At 41.8% G+C, this 19759-nt stretch overlaps 2 protein-coding genes across 7 annotated transcripts in view; one reads left to right on the top strand and one right to left on the bottom strand.

The window, feature by feature from the left end:
• The window catches only part of RAVER2 (ribonucleoprotein, PTB binding 2), an 81107-nt gene extending 74905 nt beyond the window's left edge, over positions 1–6202 (top strand). For all 4 annotated transcript variants that reach the window (XM_084871384.1, XM_084871382.1, XM_084871383.1 and 1 more), the window contains exon 12: positions 3934–6202. In XM_084871384.1, the coding sequence (XP_084727510.1) occupies positions 3934–4080 (147 nt within the window). In that variant the 3' untranslated portion in view covers positions 4081–6202. The remainder of the gene's footprint in view (positions 1–3933) is intronic.
• Positions 6006–19759, bottom strand: part of JAK1 (Janus kinase 1) — a 124511-nt gene continuing 110757 nt past the window's right edge. For all 3 annotated transcript variants that reach the window (XM_084871360.1, XM_084871359.1, XM_084871361.1), the window contains 9 exons: positions 17666–17817; positions 15098–15248; positions 14845–14939; positions 12516–12708; positions 11678–11802; positions 11162–11334; positions 9280–9397; positions 8550–8660; positions 6006–7586 (listed from right to left, as the gene is read on the bottom strand). In XM_084871360.1, the coding sequence (XP_084727486.1) occupies positions 7476–7586; positions 8550–8660; positions 9280–9397; positions 11162–11334; positions 11678–11802; positions 12516–12708; positions 14845–14939; positions 15098–15248; positions 17666–17817 (1229 nt within the window). In that variant the 3' untranslated portion in view covers positions 6006–7475. The remainder of the gene's footprint in view (positions 7587–8549; positions 8661–9279; positions 9398–11161; positions 11335–11677; positions 11803–12515; positions 12709–14844; positions 14940–15097; positions 15249–17665; positions 17818–19759) is intronic.

Below are 19759 nucleotides of genomic sequence, written 5' to 3'. Positions count from 1 at the left end.
TGTGAGTTATGTATGTTCCCTGTATTTTCTGGATATTATCCCCTTATGTGGTTTGCAGATATTTTATATTTTCTCCCACCCTTTAAGTGGACTTTTCATTTTGTTGATGGGATCCTTTTGCTATGCAGAAGCTATTTGATTTTATGTAATCTCCCCTGTATTTTTGCTTCTGTTGCCTATGCTTTTGGTTAAATCTAAAAAAATCATTGCCAAGACCAAGTTTTGGTCTAGTAGTTGTATGGTTTTCTTCTGTTTTATGGTTTAAGAATTTACATTTAGGTGTTTAATTCATTGAGTTAATTTTTGTGTATGTTGTAAGATAGTGATCCAATTTTATTCTTTTGCATGGGGTTATCCAGTTTTTCCACCATTTATTGAAGAAACTGTCCTTTTCTTATTGTATATTCTTGGCTCCTTTGTCATAAATTGAGTATAGATGCAATTGTTATTTCTGGTTTCTCTATTCTGTTCCATTGGTTTTTGTATGTTTTTATGCAAATACCATACTGTTTTTGATTACTATTGCTTTGTAATAGTTTGCAATCTGAAAGAGGAATGTCTCCAGCTATGGGCTTTGGATTTTTTTCAAGTTTGGAGTCTTTTGGGGTTCCATATTTTAGGACAATTCCACTGCTGTAAAAAAAATGCCATTTGAAATTTCATAGGGGTTGCTATGGTAGTTTAGACATGTTAATATGAATTCCTCCAATTAATGAACACTGAATATTTTTAAATTGATTTTAGAGAGAGGAAGGTAAAGAGAGGGAAACATCAATCAGTTGCCTCCTACACACGCCTGACCAGGGATTGAACCCACAACTTGGGTATGTGCCCTCACTGGGAATCGAACCTGCCACCTTATGGGACAATGCTCCAACTGAGCCACACCGGCCAGGGCTGAACACGAAATGGTTTGCCATTTATTGTGTCCTCTTTAATTTCTTTCATCAATGTTACTGTTTTCAGTGTATAGATTTCTCACCTCTGATGTATTATATTGGTTTTGATTATATATATATAAATTTTTCTTTTTTAAAGTTCATTGTTCATAGTAATGCACCTGTATCTTGCAACTTTACTGAAATTGTTTATTAGAGCTAAGTCTTTTCATAGAGCTTTTAAGGCAGAAATATATAGTATCATGTCATATGAAAATAGACAGTAACTTCCTTTATGATTTGGATACCTTATGTTACCTGTGGACTTGTCATATAGGACCTTTCTCTATACCCAGTTTGTTGAGAGTTTCTATCATGAAAGGACAATGAATTTTGTCAGATGATTTGAGATGAGTTTTATTATTTATTAATGGGGTATAGCACATTGATTTGTAGCTGCTGAACCATTCGGGTACCCCTGGAATAAATCCAATGTGATCATGGTGCATGATTCCTTTTAATGTAGTGATGAATTTAGTTTGGTAATATTTCGTTAAGGACTTTTGCATCTGTGTTTATTAAGGATATTTGCCTTTAATTTTCTTTTCTTGTAATGCTCTTGTCTGGTTTTGGTACCAGGGTAATGCTAGCCTTGTAAAATGAGTTTTGAAGTGTTGCCTCCTTGTCTATATATTTTAGAAAAAAATAAGGATTGGTATTAATTCTTTAAATGTTTGGTAGAACTTATCAGTGAAGCCATCTGGTCCTGGAATTTTGTTTCTTAAGAGGTTTTTGATTACTGGTTCAATCTTCTTACTACTAATTAGTCTATTCAGATTTCTTGTGTCTTCATAATTCAGTCATATTAAGTTGTTTCTATGAATTTATCCATTTCTAAATTATTCACCTTGTTTGCCTATAATTATTCTTAGTGATCTCTCTGATCTAAGTTGTAACAACTCCTCTTTCATCATAACTGTAAGTCCTCCTTTTCTTAATGAGGCTAACTAAAGTTTTGTTAATTTTATTTTTTCAGAGAACCAGCTTAGTTTCATTTATCTTTTTCTATTGTCTTTTTAATTTCTATTTATTTGTTTGATCTTTGTTATTTCCTCCTTTCTACCCACTTTGGGCTTAGTATGTATTTAGCTCCTTGAGGTGTTATGTTGAGATCACTTTTCTTCTTCATGTAGGCATTTATCACTATAAACTTCCCTTAACTGTTTTTACTTCATTCCATAAGTCTTGATAAATTGTTTTTCACTTTTCTCACAATTACTTTTTAAAATTTCTTCTTTCATTGTTCAGAAACTTGTTGTTTAATCCAGTTTTTTTCTTGTAGCTGTTTTCTAATCTCATAACATTGTGGTCTGAAAAAAATGCTTGATTTGGATTTTGATCATCTTAAATTTATTGAGACTTGTTTTGTGGCTTAATATGCAGTCTATGTTGGAGAATGTTCCATGTGCTGAGAATGTGTATTTGGTAGCTTTGGGATAGTACATTCCGTATACGTCTGTAAGGTCCATCTGGTTTAATGTGTAGTTTAAAGCCAATGTCTCCTTAATTATTTTCTTCCTGTATAAAGTGGAGTATGCACTTCCCTGCATTGCTACAGATTTCTCACATTTGAATGATTAATATTTGTGTTATATATTAGGTGCACCTATTTTGGGTTCATAAATATTCCTAATGATTTTTGATTGGTCTCTCTTAAATCACCTTTCTCTTATTACATTCTTTGGTTTAAAGTTTATTTTGTCTTGAGTAAGTACAGTTTCCTTTGCTTTTCTTTGATGTTTATTTGTATGGAATACTGTACTCAGCAAAGTTGTCCTTCAGATTTGGAGACAAAGCTATCCAGACTAAAAACAGCTGAAGGAGTTCGTTCACCTGCTAATTGCTTCTTTGTTTGCCATATTCTTATGGCTCTCATGGACACCTGCTGGTTTTCAGAGCTGGATGTTTTGGGAGCTCCTCACTCCAATGAAAGCCTTTAAAAAGTTGAGGCACTGGATGTGAAATCCAAACCCTTCACTCCTCAGAACTAGAAGTTGGGGTTCCCTCCGAACTGTATGGTGCTATGCTGGGGTTTATGGCAAGTGTCTCTCAGCCTTTCCTCCCCATTTCTATGAGGGCATTTTCTCTTTGTGCGGTTTCTGGGTCTCTGAGAGGGAATTACCAATGTGCAGCTGTGCATTTGGTGAGGCCATGGAAGGAGGGCACTCAGTAACCTCCTGTGTCATCTTAGTGTTGGCCAACTCTTCTGAATCCTCTCCTTCACATGAACGAGAGCTCTTTTTTACAAGTTGTGGTGACAGACTCATCATCTGTCCCCTATGAAGTTAACCCTCATTTTGAAAATTGTGACCTTTGTAATTTTAATGTGAGAAGCCTCTCCTGCGTTGCTGCAAGTTTTCCTTATGAGTCACATCTACATGATTTTCACATGTAGTGTCTGTAAAGGCTAAATCTAAGAAAAGTTAGGAGCTCACAGGGTTGTGTTGCACAGTCTGATTTCTTGTCTTATTTGTGAAGAACATTTTGCCCTTATGGTAAACACTTCATCAGAATCTGTGATGCAGCCTGGAAACCTGCATTCTAACAATTTCTAAAGTTTGAATTCACATTCCTTTTTAGAATTATTTTCACTGACGTCTTCTGCCAGTTTTTACATCTGCTAGGTTCTTCTCTTGCTATACAAACGTAACCTCTCATTTGATATGCAGCTCAAGTTTCTTAGCCACTCTCCTTCCTCAGAGGAATACTCACATCAGGTATTGATTTCTGATTCAGAGGGGTGGACATAGGTAATCAGCAAAAGCAACTGTAATTGCAATGTCTTTTTTGTTTCTTTCCCAAAAATGTGGGGGTTGGGGAAGAACGGGCATTCAGAGGCTGGGTTGTATTTTGCACAAGTGATTTTGATTGTTATTTATCCTGATATTCTGTTTTTACACCAAATCGGAAGTAGAATGGATTTTCTCGTACACATCTTTAACAAACCGATTGTAATTTAGATTTCAGCATTAGTCATGATTTCTTTTCCTCATAGGTGTCATCTTTAAGAAATGAAAAGCGAGGCTCATCTTATCTCATCTCTGCCCAAGAAGGTGGTTCAGTGGAATTTGTTGACCAGCATTCTCAGGGCACAGGAGCATATTACATGGAGACCTACTTAAAAAAGAAGCGTGTGTACTGAGCTAAGTTCTCTCCTTATATAACCTCCTACGGTTCTTTGAGTATCTCCGCTATTCATCGCTGCCTTAACTACATTCATACTAGCCATATCCTTTAAATACGGGTTTATAATTTCCCAGAAGGAAATGTGTTGTGCAGCAGGCAGAATTGCCAAATAAAAAGTAAGTAGCAATAAGGGACATTTTCCAATAGAAGTAGATGCATCTTAATCAATGTGGTATTAACTTATAGTCCAGTGCAGAAATTAACAATATTCCTTGTTTTAGGACTGGGGATAATTTTGATACCATACATAAAAATTTGAAGCAATAAATGGGAAACAGTCGTTTCCTGGGCCTTAGAAAAATGAGTTTCTTACATGCCAATGTGCATTTCTATTTACCTTCCCTAGAAGTAATCTTATTTATAGACTTTTAGAATTACAGAATTACAAGAGTACAAGTACAAAATGCAGCAATATTGAAAAAAGATACTCTACATGCAAACTAAATTATTAGCCACACACACCAGCCATGTATTGTAAGACCCCCACATAGAGTGATGTCCAGGTATACACTCCCACAGATTCCTTACTTCTAATGTGTTATTAACCATGTATGCCTTTTGTGAAAAAATAAGGTTTTTTAAGAAAAGTAGCTTTGATGATCTTACTTAAGGGAGTGGCAAACCATCCCCTGGGATTAATTTCAGTCCTCCACCTGTTTTTGTAGAGACTACAAGCTAAGAATGATGTTTACATTTTTAAATGGAGGAAAAATGAAAATTTTATGAAATTGTGTCCATACATAAAATTTTATTGGAACACAACCATGCTTACTCACACCCTAAGGTTACTTTTGTGCTACAATGGCAGAGCCGAGTAACTGGACAGAGACCTGCAAAGTCTCAAATATATTTACCATCTGGCCTTTGATCAAGGAAGTTTGCTGACCCCTGATCTAGTAGTATTGATTTTCTAATCCTTTTACTTCACCCGAAGAAAGAATTTTAACTTTTGCAGCTGACTTGTAAGTGGCAAGGAACTTAGGTTTCTGTCTCATTCCATAACATATCGACTAGTAATTTGATCATTACTGGAACAGGACATATTTGGATCATTAAATGCGTTATTTCACAGTATGACAGTAAAGCAGTCAATGCTATCCTTTCTTTAGGAGTCTTATGGAGTGACAGTATCTACCACCATTTTGAACTAATAAGCTTTACTCCACTTTCTCTTATTCTGTTGTAGTATGGTAGGCTAAAAATTCTTTTATTGCATATAACTTCTGACATTGGTATTAAACGCATGAGAAACCCTTTGCCATCTGGAAATAGCAAAGTCTGTTTCTTGTTACGAGACTGTAATTGATATGGAATTTAGGTATCTCAACAATCCTAGTCTTTTTGAATTCAGATTGTTAAATATCTTGTAATTTGGGGGACTTAATTATTTTTTAGCAGGATGAGGTATCTATCCTGTCTTAATTATGAAGTTAAAAAAATTGGTGCATATGTTGTAAAGAACATTACTTGGTATAATTTATTGCATATATTAACTTCTTTTGGAAAATGACAGCTAGAAAGCTAAACTAAGATAATTTCTAAGAAGGATACAAGGATACTACCTATGAATAACGATCAGGATAGGCATGACTCAGCAGACGAATAATGGGGTCTCCAAGCTCTGCACTTCTCCTGCTGCATTAAGCTTCAATGCTTAGTCACCTCTGTGATAGTGCAGACAGAAGATGATGAATTTTAAATCAGGCTGTGAAATGAAAAGCCATGTACAGCACATGTGGATCTGCCCTCTGTCCTGGCTTAGGCACCACTAACATTAGACATAAGTACAAATCAAGTGTTGTTGTAATATATTTTTCTAAGTAAACCAATTGTTTGAAATGCTTTGAAAATGGAGTCTTAATATTAAAAGGCATTTGCATGTGAAGTCTTGTATTATTTATTTGTATAAAGAGTAAACAAAGTGCATATAGAGTGGCCACAGGTTTGAACAGACAGACATCTTGGTGATGGAGGGTCATTGAACAAATTTAAATGAATCAATCCAGAACTCGCTTCAGGCTCAAAAGGTTAAAAAAAAAAAAAAATTTCATACTCTTGGTCACATAGTTCACATTGAATCAGAGAGTAGACATTTTGATTACCCAGCTACCTCAAAACTGTCTAGTGGATCCTGAACTCCATAGTGCTTCTAGCGGGTCCTTTCTTTCAAGTTTTATACCAGTGGGCAGCAATTTTCAACCAGTGTGCCACCAGAATTGTTAAATGTGCAATACCTGACTAGGTCAGGGGCACACTCTTTTTCCTTAAGTTGTTTAAAAAAAAAAAAAAATTACAGCTAACATAATAATAGCCACCTGGTGTGAATGAATCAAAATTATACCTTTTTTTTTTTTTTGGTATGCCGCAGAATTTTAGTTTACATGTGCCATGAGATGAAAAAGGTTGAAAACTGCTGCCATAGGGCGATGGTCAAAATAGTGATTGACTGTTATAGATGGAGGGTAAGTACTGAGACACTTTAAGAACAGTGCAATGCAATATATACTCTGACTAGTTACATCCAAAACCAATGCTGGAATAGCTTGCCCCAAAGTGGTCGAGTTATAAAAGGATATATATACACTGACATTTCTTAAAAGCATGTCTAATAGGTTCTTGGAATCAAATCTGTTTAAAAGTATACTTTTGGGGAAAGCACTGGCACAGGCTTAGTACTCAAGAATTAACACCATGCAGCAAACGATCTATTTCATAGCAGTCCCCCGAGTACAACCAGTTTTCTAAAAAAAAAAAAAAAAAAAGAAAGGGGGGGGGTGGGTACCGCTGGTCATCCAAGGGGACAGAAGCTAAGCTACTGGAAAAACAAAGTTTAAGTCCTATTGATGACAGGAATACACACATCTTTGTATAGAAATGATAGTATACTAACTGATATCTAATTCAAGAATGCTTGTTCTATCACTATATAGATGACATTTTTAGGGCATGTTAAAGTATTGACTAAGTCCATTTACCTTTTATCTTTTGATTTATGTACCAGAAAAACATTTAAATCAACTGGCAACTGGGAAAAAGCAATCATCTTGAGATTTTGTTTTGAAAAAAATCCTATTATCGTACGCAACTGTGGTGGTACACTAGCCAGATGAAATGATGGCATATCGTTCCAAAAGGAGTGCTTACTAATATTTTGGTTGTCATTAAATTTGGCACCAGTAACAGTGACAAATAAACAGGAAGTACTTACACATATTAAGCACCACAGCGTGCCTTATATGTGAATTACATACCCAAGTATCTTTTTAAACAGAATATAAAGTTTTTCCATTAAAATTTTTTTAAATGGCTTGGGTATTTGTTGGGGAAGAGTACTCGATACAACAGTGAGATTTAAATGTTATTCATGCTTTTTAAAAGTGCCTCAAACCCTTCAATAAGGTTCTGAAAGGTTGTCCGATTATTTGGTTGAAATTCCCAGCATTTTCTCATAAGTTGATAAACCTGTAAAAAGGAAAAACAGTAACAGTAAAAAAAAAAAAAAAGTATAGAAATGTAAATGACTTTCCTTAGTAAGACTAGGTAACAAGAATATTTGAATGTTTAATATAGAAAATGTCAACTATATTTCATAAATAATATTTTAACATTTGAGAAGCTCATGGGCTAAATGACCTACAAAAAAAAAAAAAAAAAAAAAAAAAAAAAAAAAAATCCAGGGGGGTAGGGGAATGCGTAGGGAGGGGTTTGAGATGGGAATGGGGGGGGGGGGTGCAGACAAATATGTGATGCTTTAATCAATAAAGAAATTAAAAAATAAATAAAATCCAGGTCATTATGGTAAACTAAGGGTGAAGTTTTATCTCAGTTTAGACTCTGGGAACCTTACTCTGTGACTAAGATGTACTGAACAGAATGAATTAGTCTTACAGGCTCGAACTGAACGTCATAAATGCTGTTAGTAAGTAGGACAAACTTCTACACAAAATGTAAATACATGTATTTTCATAGTAAGGCTATACCAAAATATGTCCTATGGTACTTTCTGAGGTGAGCCTACTATCGGAGGGAATCCTTGCGTTGAACATAATTTGTGCTTGTCATCTGGCCCAAAGACGATTTCTCAAATATCCGAAATTCAGCTTCAGAAAACAACTTTAACCCTTTGCACTCCGAACCATTCTGGACATTGGCTACCAGCTACTCGACGCTAACGGCGGAAACGTGCATTGAATTAACTCAATTCCCCGTAATAACTAATAAACTGCAATGTCCCCTGAGAGGGGACATCCGAGTGATATGCTAGAATTCCGATGTCCCCTGAGAGGGGACAGCGGAGTGCAAAGGGTTAAAGGACTGTCTATCCTTCCTGCTCTCCCCACACTGTTCCTTGCTGGATAAAGCCAAGCTGTGAAAACATAGTAAGATTTAAGTGATATCACTGTAAAGGGCCCGGCCCGTAAATACCTCATCTGGACAGTTAGGAGGACAAGGCAAACGTTTTCCTTCTTTCAGTGTGTTCACAAGTCTCGTCACCGTCATCTGGCCGTGAGTGGGGCCTATCATTTTCAGGAACAACTGTGTAAAATAAAACCAGACAAAATGTTTTAGTGTGCACATAGTTCTATAAACCAAATTAAGGTGGAATTTCTAGAATTAACTGGAAATTAAAATAACAAAAAGGCTTTTATCCTTAGTAACTCTAAATGCAAGTCCAAAATCTTATTAGCTCTCAATGATGAGACTCAACCCACCACAGGAAACCTTCCCAGTGAGAATGACCTCATTTAGGAATTCGTGAGGCTCAAGCAAAGCTCCTACCCAGTGCTCCTTCACACAGACGAGACCCTGGAAAGTCAGGAATATCTGAGGGGACTGTGGGCTCCTTGGGAAAGCAGGATGTGGGAGAGCCACACATAAGTGTCAGGGAACAAACCAAGTTAGATGGAAAGCAACACTTCCCATTATAATGCACGAACTGGATTCCACTTCAGAATAAAACTTACAAAGCAGAAGGATGGACAATTGTTTTGTTAATCTTCACCCGAGGCTATTTTTTCCACTGCTTTTCTGAGTGGGGAGGGGGGGGGGGGGGAGAGGGGTGCTTCCCTCATGCACCCTGAAAGCATGTGCAGGCCAGGGCGGGACACATTTTAATTGGGAGCTAGGCTTAACTGAACAGGCGAGTACAACTTACGGCCATGGGACTGGAGTCTGAATCACAGTAAGTAAGCAGCTCGTGCAGAGTCACTCCGAAGGACCAGACATCAGAGGCGATATAAAATTTACACTGAATTAGACATTCCGGGGCGTACCTAAAAGAAAGGAAAACGTGAAACTTCACTTCCTGCGAAGGCTATGCCAACAAATACCTCACAGAATAAGAAAAATCACCTCTTTGATTTTTCTTAGAATTTAATGTATGTATTAATGTCAGTATGTATTTCCTCCGAAACAATAGCAAGGTAAGTGTGTGCTCTTCACGTGGAGGCAGGTATATGAGGACAGGCCCCAGATCTGATGTACCTGCAAGTTCAGAATGCATCAGCAGTGACCTCCCTGCCCAGTCCTCTTCCAGTGTCAATGTTTTGATGAATGATACCCAATTGCTTAAGCCAAAATTTAAGGCATCCCATATCTAATTTCCTAAATACTTCTTATACCTACTCACCTCTCCTAAACCCCACTTTCACTGTCCTATTCACACCATCACTGGCTCTCGCTGAATCAGACTCTCTGGCTCCCCTCCATTCCACAGAGACCTTTTAAAAACAAATTCCCACCCAACAGTATCCCAAAGCTCTTGGGACCCTCCCCAACATACACTCCCCCCCCCCCCCCCTGCTCCTGAGGTAGACCTCCCACATCATTACCAGCCACACCAAGCTGATGTCAGTTCCTAGGATACCACTGCTCTTGCTTCATTCTTGTGAGTCACACATGCCTTCCAACCATCTTTACAACCTCCCAGGAATCTTCTAAGATTTCTTAGAACTTACAGAAAACCAAGCCTGAACATACCCCACCCCCCATATTTATGGTATCATGGAATTGGTTGCCTCACCCATTAAACTCTAAACTTGGTCTGCTTGTGTCTTGACACATGTTTGATTAAAGAACAAAGGAAGATTTGGTCTCCACGGAGGGGAGCGATCTGTGTAGGATATACCTCCCAGGTGCTCATCAGTTGAATGGGGGTGGGTAGGGTGTGGAGTGAACACTTAACAACCTCTCTCCTGGACAGCGTTCTGGGCTGACAGGCGGACATCAGGGAAGTCTGGTGATTCGTGAGAATATGCCCACGTTTCCCATGGATTTTGCTCTGCTCTGTCCAGGGTCCCCTTGAATCTGTTCCATGTCCACTTTGTCACCTCATTCCTGCCCCCTTCTCCTTCCTGCCCTCCAGGCTGCCTCGACACGGATGTGCCTATTCTAACTGCTAATAGTTTTAAGAACCATATTAGGTGAATGCCCTCTTGCTTGGATGGTATGACTCAGTGATTGAACACTGACCTGTGAACCAGGACAATTGTCAGCAAACTGCAGCTCACGAGTCACATGCGGCTCGCGAGCTGCTGTTTGCTGCTCTGTTGACTAATGAGTTTGCCGACCACTGAACCAGGAGGTCATGGTTTAATTCCTGGTCAGGGCACATGCCTGGGTTATGGGCTCGATCCCCAGTAGGGGGCTTGCAGAAGGCAGCTGATCAGTGATTCTCATCATGGATGTTTCTCTCTCTCCCTCTCTCCCCTCCTCTCTGAAACCAATAAAAACATATTTAAAAAATAAGTGCCCTCTCCTGGGAAACTGGAGCCGTGAAGGTGATGGTTGGTTAGATTTTTCCATTCTTTGGAAGATGGTGCCATACAAAGCTCAGACATTTCTGAGTTGCTTTCAGAGGAAGAGCCTAAAGCTGTTTCCTGAGGACAGAGATCAAACAATTCCAAATGTTCTAAGGCCTTTCTAACTCTGACTCAGGTAGGAGGAATGGGAGACATCGCAGAGCTAGAAAGGGCCTATCAAAACAGCAGAAACCCTATGAAATACCGACGAGACCGAAGTCTGTTTGATGCAGTTACCAGAACACGGGGCTGTCCCGGTCATCCTTGACTGTGTAGTACTCCTTGTCGGTTTCGATTGTTTTAGTTAAACCGAAGTCTCCAATTTTCACTTGGTGCTCACTTTCTACAAGGACGTTCCTTGCTGCTAAGTCCCGGTGAACGTACTGCCGTGACCCCAAATAGTCCATCCCCTGGGGAGAGAAGTAAAGGCAGAGGCAATGCGGAAGGTCAGTTCACACTGTATTTCCTATCATTTCATAGCAAAACATAATGCAATGTCATTTCATTCACATATCACTGTTCAGGTTTTTACTTTATGCAAAAAAAAAAAAAAAAAAAAAAGCAAAACCCACCTGACTCAAAGAAACACACAGTAAATCAGCTATACTTAACCATCAGGTCAGTTTCTCAGTAGATGCTAATTGTTCATCCAAGTCACGTAGAGCAAATTAAAATTACCGGTAAGTCTAATTACAAACCAATCATCCAGGATGAGTGCCCCTTTCTGTAATATTTAACATGTTTCTTCTTTACCTTACAAATCTGAACGGCATATTTTAACTGCTGTTTGAGGTTAATTTTGTTCTTATTCTTTGGAAGATATTCCTTAAGGCTTCCAGAAGGCAGAAATTCCATGATGAGTTTAATACCATTTCCTCCTGTATTAAAAACAAAACATCAGTACAAAGTTACCAAAGAAAGGAACCAAGGGAGAGTAACGGGCACAAGATCTGGAGACCTGTCAGCATCACCTCTGAACCACAGGCAAGTCCCCCAACCTCAGCCTCTGGCCCCTCAGCAGTGACAAGGATAGTAACACTCGTGTACCCACCCAGGGCCATCAGCATTCACTGAGATAATAGAGTGTGTTACACACCACCAGGCAAATAATAATGAAAAAAAAAAATTAACCACATCAGTTCTCTGCCAATTTTAAAGTACTGGCTTGCAGACAGACACACTTCTTAGTCAATACCATTTGCCACCTTGCCTTAGACAACTGGAAAATGAAATACCCTGGCTAGTGTTGGATCAGAGGACTAGCAGCAGCAAGGGGCGGGTGCCAGTTTCATATTGCTGTGTGCCTCAAGTGCCAGTATCTGGCCGGGTGACGGTCAGTCCCCAGTGCGGGTGTGTGAACAGCCTGGAAAGGTGATGCCGGAGTCACGCCCTGGCTGGCGGGAGGCTGCGCGGCTTCTCTGGAGCTCTGCAGCTGCTGAGGGGTATCAGTGCCTACAACCAAGCCCTACAGCTCATGGGGGCCACCAGCCAGCGCACATACAACCGCGGGCACTGCCGCCTCAGCACTGGCCCTTGTGACCCCAGACAGTCGCTAAGTCTTTAGAAACCAACCCTACTTCGCACAACATACCATCTTCCGTGCAGATGCCTTTGTACTTGACAATGTTCTCGTGATAGAGGTTCCTTAAGATTTCAATTTCCTTCTTCAGATCAGCTATGTGGTTCCCTCCACTCTCCGGCTTCAGGGATTTGACAGCCACCTGCTCCCCTGTATTGTCCCCTTCAGGGTCATACCTGCAGAGCTCCACCTTCCCAAAGTGGCCCTGAGGGAAGAAGCATGTGCTGGATTAGGCTGGGCTGGCAGGAACATGCTCAGAAGTTGAGGCAAGATGCACTCAAGAACTCCCAATGGGGAAAGGCTACCTCTTCAACAAATGGTGCTGGGAAAACGGGAGAAACACGTATAGAACAGTGAAACTGGAACCCTACTTCACACCACTCATAAAAATTAACTCAAAGTGGATCAAAGACTTAAACATAAGGACCCGAAATGTAAAACTCCCAGAAGAAAACATAAGGAAGCAGCTCATTGGAATACTGGTTTTGGAAATGATTTTTTTGTACCTGATGCCAAAAGCCCAAAAGAAAAAAGAAAAAAAAAAATGAACATATGGGACTATCTCAAACTCAAAAGCTTCTGCACAGCACGAGAAACAACTTAACAAAATGAAAAGACAGCCTACAAAATGGGAGAAACATTTTGCAGCCATATATTGGATAAGGGTTTAATATCCAAAAAAATATATAGAACATAAGTAAGTTAATAAAAAACAACAATACCTGAACAATTTAATAAAAAATGGGCAGAACTATAGACATTTTTTTTTAAAAAAAAGGACATACAACAAGATGTTTAACTTCACAGGGAGATGATGCAAATAAAACCCACAAAGAGCTATCACTTCACATCAGCTAGAAGGGTTATCATCAAGAAAGTAAAATGACAGGTGCTGGTGAGGATGTGAAAGAGAAACCTTACACCCTATTGGTGGGAATGTTTATTTGTCCAACTACTACAGAAAACAATATGAAGTTTCCTCAAAAAATTAAAAATAGATCTATACGATCCAGCAATTGCACTTCTTGGAGAATACCCAAAGGAAATGAAAAAAGGAGTTCAACGACATATTTGCACTCTATGTTTATCACAGCACTATTCACACTAGGCAAGATATAGAAAAAACACAAATGCCCATGATGAATGGTTAAAAAAAAAAAAAAAAGAAAAAGAAAAAAAGAAATAATGCATATATACAATGGAATAGTATTCAGTCAGTCATGAGCAAGGGTGATATCCTGCCACTTTCAATAACATAAATAACTTGAGCACAATATGCTAAGCAAGACAAAAACAAACAAAAAATCTAAAAAAAGAAAAAAGAAAAATTCAAACCTCTTTCAAAATCACAAACCATAGTTATACAGTAGTTACCAGGGATTTAGATGGTGTTTAAGGGTATGGACTTGTAACAGGTACTAAAACAGCCAAAAAGATTTAACATACAGTACACTGAACATAGATAATACTGCACTGTAAGTAAGTAATGTGATAGACATCACTACATGGGCGGCCATATTACAATACATAAGTATCAATTGTAGCACACACAACATATCTCTAATTTATACAATGTTACATGTTAAATTTTTTCAACTTAAAAAAAGATGAGTCCTGCGCCCCGTGCTGTTCCCCTGAAGGCCAGGGGTGCACAGCGCAGCCTGACCTTGCAGTAGCTGGTTCTACCATCTCCGCAGCCGCTTCCTCACATGCCACCCCCCCTCTTACTGAACTAAGACTTAGCCACTTGATAGTGATGTTGGCCCAGTCACCAAATCTTTGAGCTGGTCCAGGAGTGCTCAATGTGTACAGCAGTAATAACCCCTTAGGGATACTGTGAAGAACTAGGGACTCTGTGCTTGTAAAATACCCAGCATCCCTGGCACACCACAGAGATTCAAGGGAGGACATGGTCTTGTTTACTTAACTGAACTCCAGAAAAATCTGTGTAAAGATGCAAGTCTTCTCTATCAGTTAGGAAACTGATTTGAGGTCCAAAGGAAAGCTGCTGTGGCATTCTGTGTAGTAAATGCATCCTTCATTTTCTAGTAAGCAGCCTCAGATGCCCAGAGATTTTCCTATTTCCACCATATCTGTACCTACTCCTCCATATTGCTCCCTTTGCATGCTCTACTGCCCCTTTGAGAACATGCCCTATGTGCATATACAGCCATGTGCGCATGCTGTCACTATGTGAGCGGCATAACCCTGTGATACCAGTGGCCCAAAGAAAGTGCAATAAGATACTTTCTCTTAGGAACCTGGACCAGAAGTGGGAAAGAACGGAGAGCAGCTTTAGGTGCAGGTGGAGGTGGTCATGGAGGACTAGAGTGTAACTTGCCTCTCCCAAGTCACGGATTCTCTTTAAGAACCGCTTTTCAAAATGGGTGGGATCCACTTCGGTTGCTGGCTTTTTTTCTGAGACAATGTCTGGATCTAACGGAAGAAAAATGGAAACATGTCATTAACAAGACATGACTGCCACTCACAGGCTCCCAGGTATCAGTTACCCCTGCCTACCCCCCACCCCCCCTCAGGCCAGCTCTTCAGGGCATGGGCTAGTCTTGGTTCAACAGGGCCAGGCAGTGTCTTACTCTGCTCTTCCAGCTTATTGATGTCTCTCATGATGGCTCGGAAAAAGGGTCTCTGGTTGGGGTCATAGTTCATGCAGCGAGTCATAAGGTCAGCCAGCTCCTTACAAGATGGCGTCACTGGTCTGCACCGGCTTTCGTAGAATCTCTCTTTCTGTGTAGAAAAAGACAACATGGAAGAAACCAAAGGAACCACCCACAAATCTTTCAGCCCCAGGTCAGGAGGAGTAATCAATCCCAATTTAATGTCCCAACAGCTCTGCTTCCAGGTAGATTCCATAGGCGTGTGTGGGGAGATCTGATTCTAAAATAACCGGGACCCCAAAAAGCCGCATTCCAGTCAAGTTACACAACCTTTCTGGAAAACAGTTTGGCAACATGTATAAAATCTCCAGGTCATTGGAACCCTTTGACTCATTAATTCTAATTACTCCATGACAGAAATAAATCAGATATAAACAAAGATTTATATGTCAAGGTATTCCCTGCAGATTTAGATAAAACATGACAAGTTTGAAAACAGCCCAAATGCCAGATATAAAATTAGTTAAGTAAATTAGAGTTTAACAGAGCAATCAACTTTTACATTGAATTTGTAAAATTGTAAAGCTTATTTAGTCAAGCACTCAATATTAATGAAAAGATATAGCATGTATAACTCTATCTGGCATGGTCCCGATTTTGTTTTAGCAAGAGATACGAACAGACTGGAAGACAGTCTGCCAAAGTAAAATGGTGTCAGGAGTGACGGCAATAGGGTGATTGCTATTTTCTTCAACTGTTTATTACTTTAAAATTCAGAAATAATTGATGCCACTTAAAAAATAACTACTAAGTGAAGCTCCAGTTTCTGAATCCCAAGGGTACTAGTTCCTCTTCTTGTCCCCTGAGGGTGAGGTGAGAGTCAGGGTCCCAGGGGAGGAGGAGAGATTAGGATTAAGGAGCTGAGGCTGCCCTCACCTCTGAGGGTCACTCACCCTTCCCTGTCCCAGGGCTGTCCAACCCAATCATGGCTGCCTGGGAGGGGACTGGCAGACTTCTTTTATCAAACCCTTCCTCACACCATCCCCATTTCCTGCTCAGCCCTGGGTACACAGCAGGCATTCAATAAATACTGACAGACAACAAAAGGTATGCTGTTTCATTTCCAAGGAAGTTCGAAATAAAATGATCTTCCCAAAAGCCTAGGCTGAAAATTCCAAACAGATTTATAGACCTGATGGTTTCCCTACTGGCTTTGCCCCGACACCCTTTTCCCAAGTCCTGCACCATCTTTGCTTGGTAAAACATTAGCTGGTTAAAGGTCCTCTTCTTCAATGATCTCCTACGTACACATCCTCCACTCTGGGTCCCACTGCCACTCCAGTTACAGCCTCGGAGCATGAGTCCCTGCTGGTCTCTCCTCGGCCTGTCCATCCCAACCACGTGTCCCAATGAACTGCCCCCAAGCCGACCTCTGACCCTCTCTCTCCTCAACGAAACTCTTCAATGTTGCACACAACACTCCCAAGTAAAATTCATGCAATTGAGGCTTTTTACAATCTGACCACAGACACCTCTCCAACCTTATCAGCCATCATTCCTCACCACACTTTTCAGCAAAAACTGCAGTTTGCAAGCTACATATGGTTTGCAGCTCTGTTGACTAATGAGTTTGGGGACCACTGGGATAGGACTTAATCACAAGAACAGCAGCAGCCTGTAATTATTGGAATCGAGAGTCTAGGTCAGTGCTCGCGAGCCGCAGTTTGACTGCTCTAGGCCAACGAAACCACTCATAGCTTCCCACAGACAACTCAAGTGCCACCTTCCCCCTGGACTTCGAGCAGCTCCTCCCAGCTACAAGTTATGTCTACCCCTCTGAACACACAGGCATGTTCCAATCACCAAATCGCTGGGTCGGGGTTACTTTTATTTTTACTCCTTTATCCCTTTGGAGTTAAGAGTCTCCACTCCACAAGTGAACAAGAGAGGCTGAAGCCTCGCCTGTTTCGCAGTCTAGCTGGGGAACAGGCATTTGTCTTAAGCTCCTCCACCTCAATTACCCGACCTGTAACGTGGACAGTGAGGGTAATGGCACTCCTAACTGCAGGGCTCTTGCTCCTAAAGTATGAGGTATTTTTTTGTGGGATCCTTATTTTGTTATTTTAGCCCAACTCTCCTACCACATCCCCAAGGGAAGACAAGGCCTGTCTCTTTTCTTGTGAGCCCCCAACTTTTACCTAGTCAATGCCTGATACACAGAAAGAACTCCACAAATATCTATATTAATTTTGCTGACTAATAGGCACTTGAAATCTCAGATAAATAATACTATAATGATCTGCTGACCTGTACTGTGTGCCTGGACTATATGTGCATTATGTAGTTAGTCTGCACAGAAATCCTACAAAGTGCATCTCATGTATCCCCATTGCACAGATGCTGAAACTGAGGCCCAGGTAAGTTCAGTTACAGTTGCAAGGTCACAAGAGACGGGCCCATCTCCTCCCACAATACGAGGCTTCCTCTTAACTCCCGAGACGGCCATGAGCCCCCACTCGGCTCGCACCCTGGAAAACAAAAGCTCACCTCAATCAGCGTCTTGTCTTTCAGGGGGATCTCGCCGTTATAGCAGATTTCCCAGAGGGTGGTTCCAAAGCTCCATTTGTCAGCAGCCACGCTCAGGTTCTTGGAATCTTCCACACACTCGGGAGCAATCCATGGGATCCGCTCTATGCATTCTGCAGAAAGACAGCGGACATGCACAGGTCAGTCTCTGCCATCACCTGGGGAGCAAATCACGATCGTTGCAGCAAGCACCATGAGCTCACAAAGAAACTTTATTTCAAGTTGCGTTTTCCAAATGAATCCAGGCCCCTCCTCCTGGACACTGGATGCAGCAGGGCCAGCAGACCTGTCTGTTTATCAGACTCACCAGGAGAGGGGTGTGCGGCCCCGTCTTCTGAAGCTCTGGCCTCAGAAGCAGCACAGCACCCAGGGTGGAGGCCAACACTCTGAGGAGGGAGAACAGGGGGCTGTGTGGACAGAGGCTCCGGAAAGAGAGGACAGGGAGAAGAGGCCAGATTACACAGCGCAGGCGCGGGCTACTCTCAACTACTCTGCACCATCACCCAGCAACGTTTTGTTTGTTTTTCTATGGGTACCTTTCGTTTGGAAAACAAGGGAAGGGAAGACTGAGGTAAAGAAGTCACCCTTCTCTCATACCGGGGACCTCTCAGCCCCTGTTCTGGCTTCTAAGGCTAGTGATCTGCCATGTCCCTGGACGTGCCCGCACGGTGGTCTCCGGGCACAGCCTCTGGCTCCTGAGGCAGGCGGTTCCTGAGCTGGGCATTCACGGTCAGGCCCTCTCACCCTTCCGTCTCCGCCTTCTCACGTCCTCAGACACAGGCCCCTGTGGCGGTGCTCTGGGCTCACACATCTGCCATCACCTTGCTGCAGGCCCGCCTCACTGACCCGTCATCCCCCACCTCCCTGCATCACCCCGTGCTCCCCGGAACACCCACAGCACTTCACTTGGCCTCTCTCGTGGACTCTCTTGGCTCCTCGACTTGTTCTAGAGCAGTGGTTCTCAACCTTTCTAATGCCCTAACCTAGGGGTGTCGAACTCAATCAGAGAAGGGGCCAAAATCTAAAATCCAGTCTAAATCGCGGGCCGAATGGTTAACTGAACAGTCATAAACTGACAATGTCATAAACTGACAGCGGAGTGCAGTGATGACAGCGCGGTGCGGGCCACATTGCAAGGCCTGGCGGGCTGGATTTGGCCCGCGGGCCTTGTGTTTGACACATGTGCTAACCCTTTAATACAGTTCCTCGTGTTGTGGTGACTCCCGACCGTAAAATTAATTTGTCGCAACCCACAGGCTGAGAACTGCTAGCAGGGTCGCCTAAGACCATCGGAAAACACAGGTATTTACATTATGATTCATTCACAGTAGCAAAATTACAGTTATGAAGTAGCACCGAAAATAACTTTATGGTTGGGGGTCACCACCACATGAGGAACTGTATTAAAGGGTCCTGGCATTAGGAAGGTTGAGAACCACTGCTCTAGAGTCATCCATGACCGGGCCTCAAACCCTCGCTCAGGACAGGCCCCTGCACGGCCCGCAGGGCGCCTTGCCTTCCCCTTCGACGGAGCAGAACTCTAAGTGCCGGGCGCTGTGCTCAGTGCTGAGACCACCGGCCGCCGCGGGCCAGCAGCACGCACCGGGGCCAGGTCTCCCACTCCGGCTTCCGTGTCCCAGCTCCCAGGTCTCTCTCCTTCGGGGCCCACACTCAGGATAACCTCATTCGAAGAGAAAATGCAATCGCTCAGGGGCCTCCCCAACTGCCAACTACAACAGTGGATTTCAAAAGAAACAAGGGAGGACCCAGGAGACCCAGCTCCTAACATTTCTCCGGCCCCTTCCAGACCAGGGGCCTCCCCTTGTGCTAACCCGACAGCGTGAACCCAGCTCCTGACTGCGAGGACCAGGAGTGCCTCGGATGCATCATCTGTATGTCCTGCTACAGTCAGCTCCTAAAAGGAGCCAGGGGACCAGCCCCGCTTACGCTCCGTATCTTCCCCCAACCCTCAGGGCAGAGCAGGAGCACCAGACACCCACTTGCTGAAGTGCACTTTCTAAAAGGAGACAGCCCCAACCCAGCCCCCTCTGCCTC

The sequence above is a fragment of the Pipistrellus hanaki genome (assembly GCF_964339955.1).
Source record: "Pipistrellus hanaki genome assembly, chromosome: 2".
NCBI classification, from domain to species: Eukaryota; Metazoa; Chordata; class Mammalia; order Chiroptera; family Vespertilionidae; genus Pipistrellus; species Pipistrellus hanaki.
This window is presented reverse-complemented; position numbering and strand designations above follow the sequence as displayed.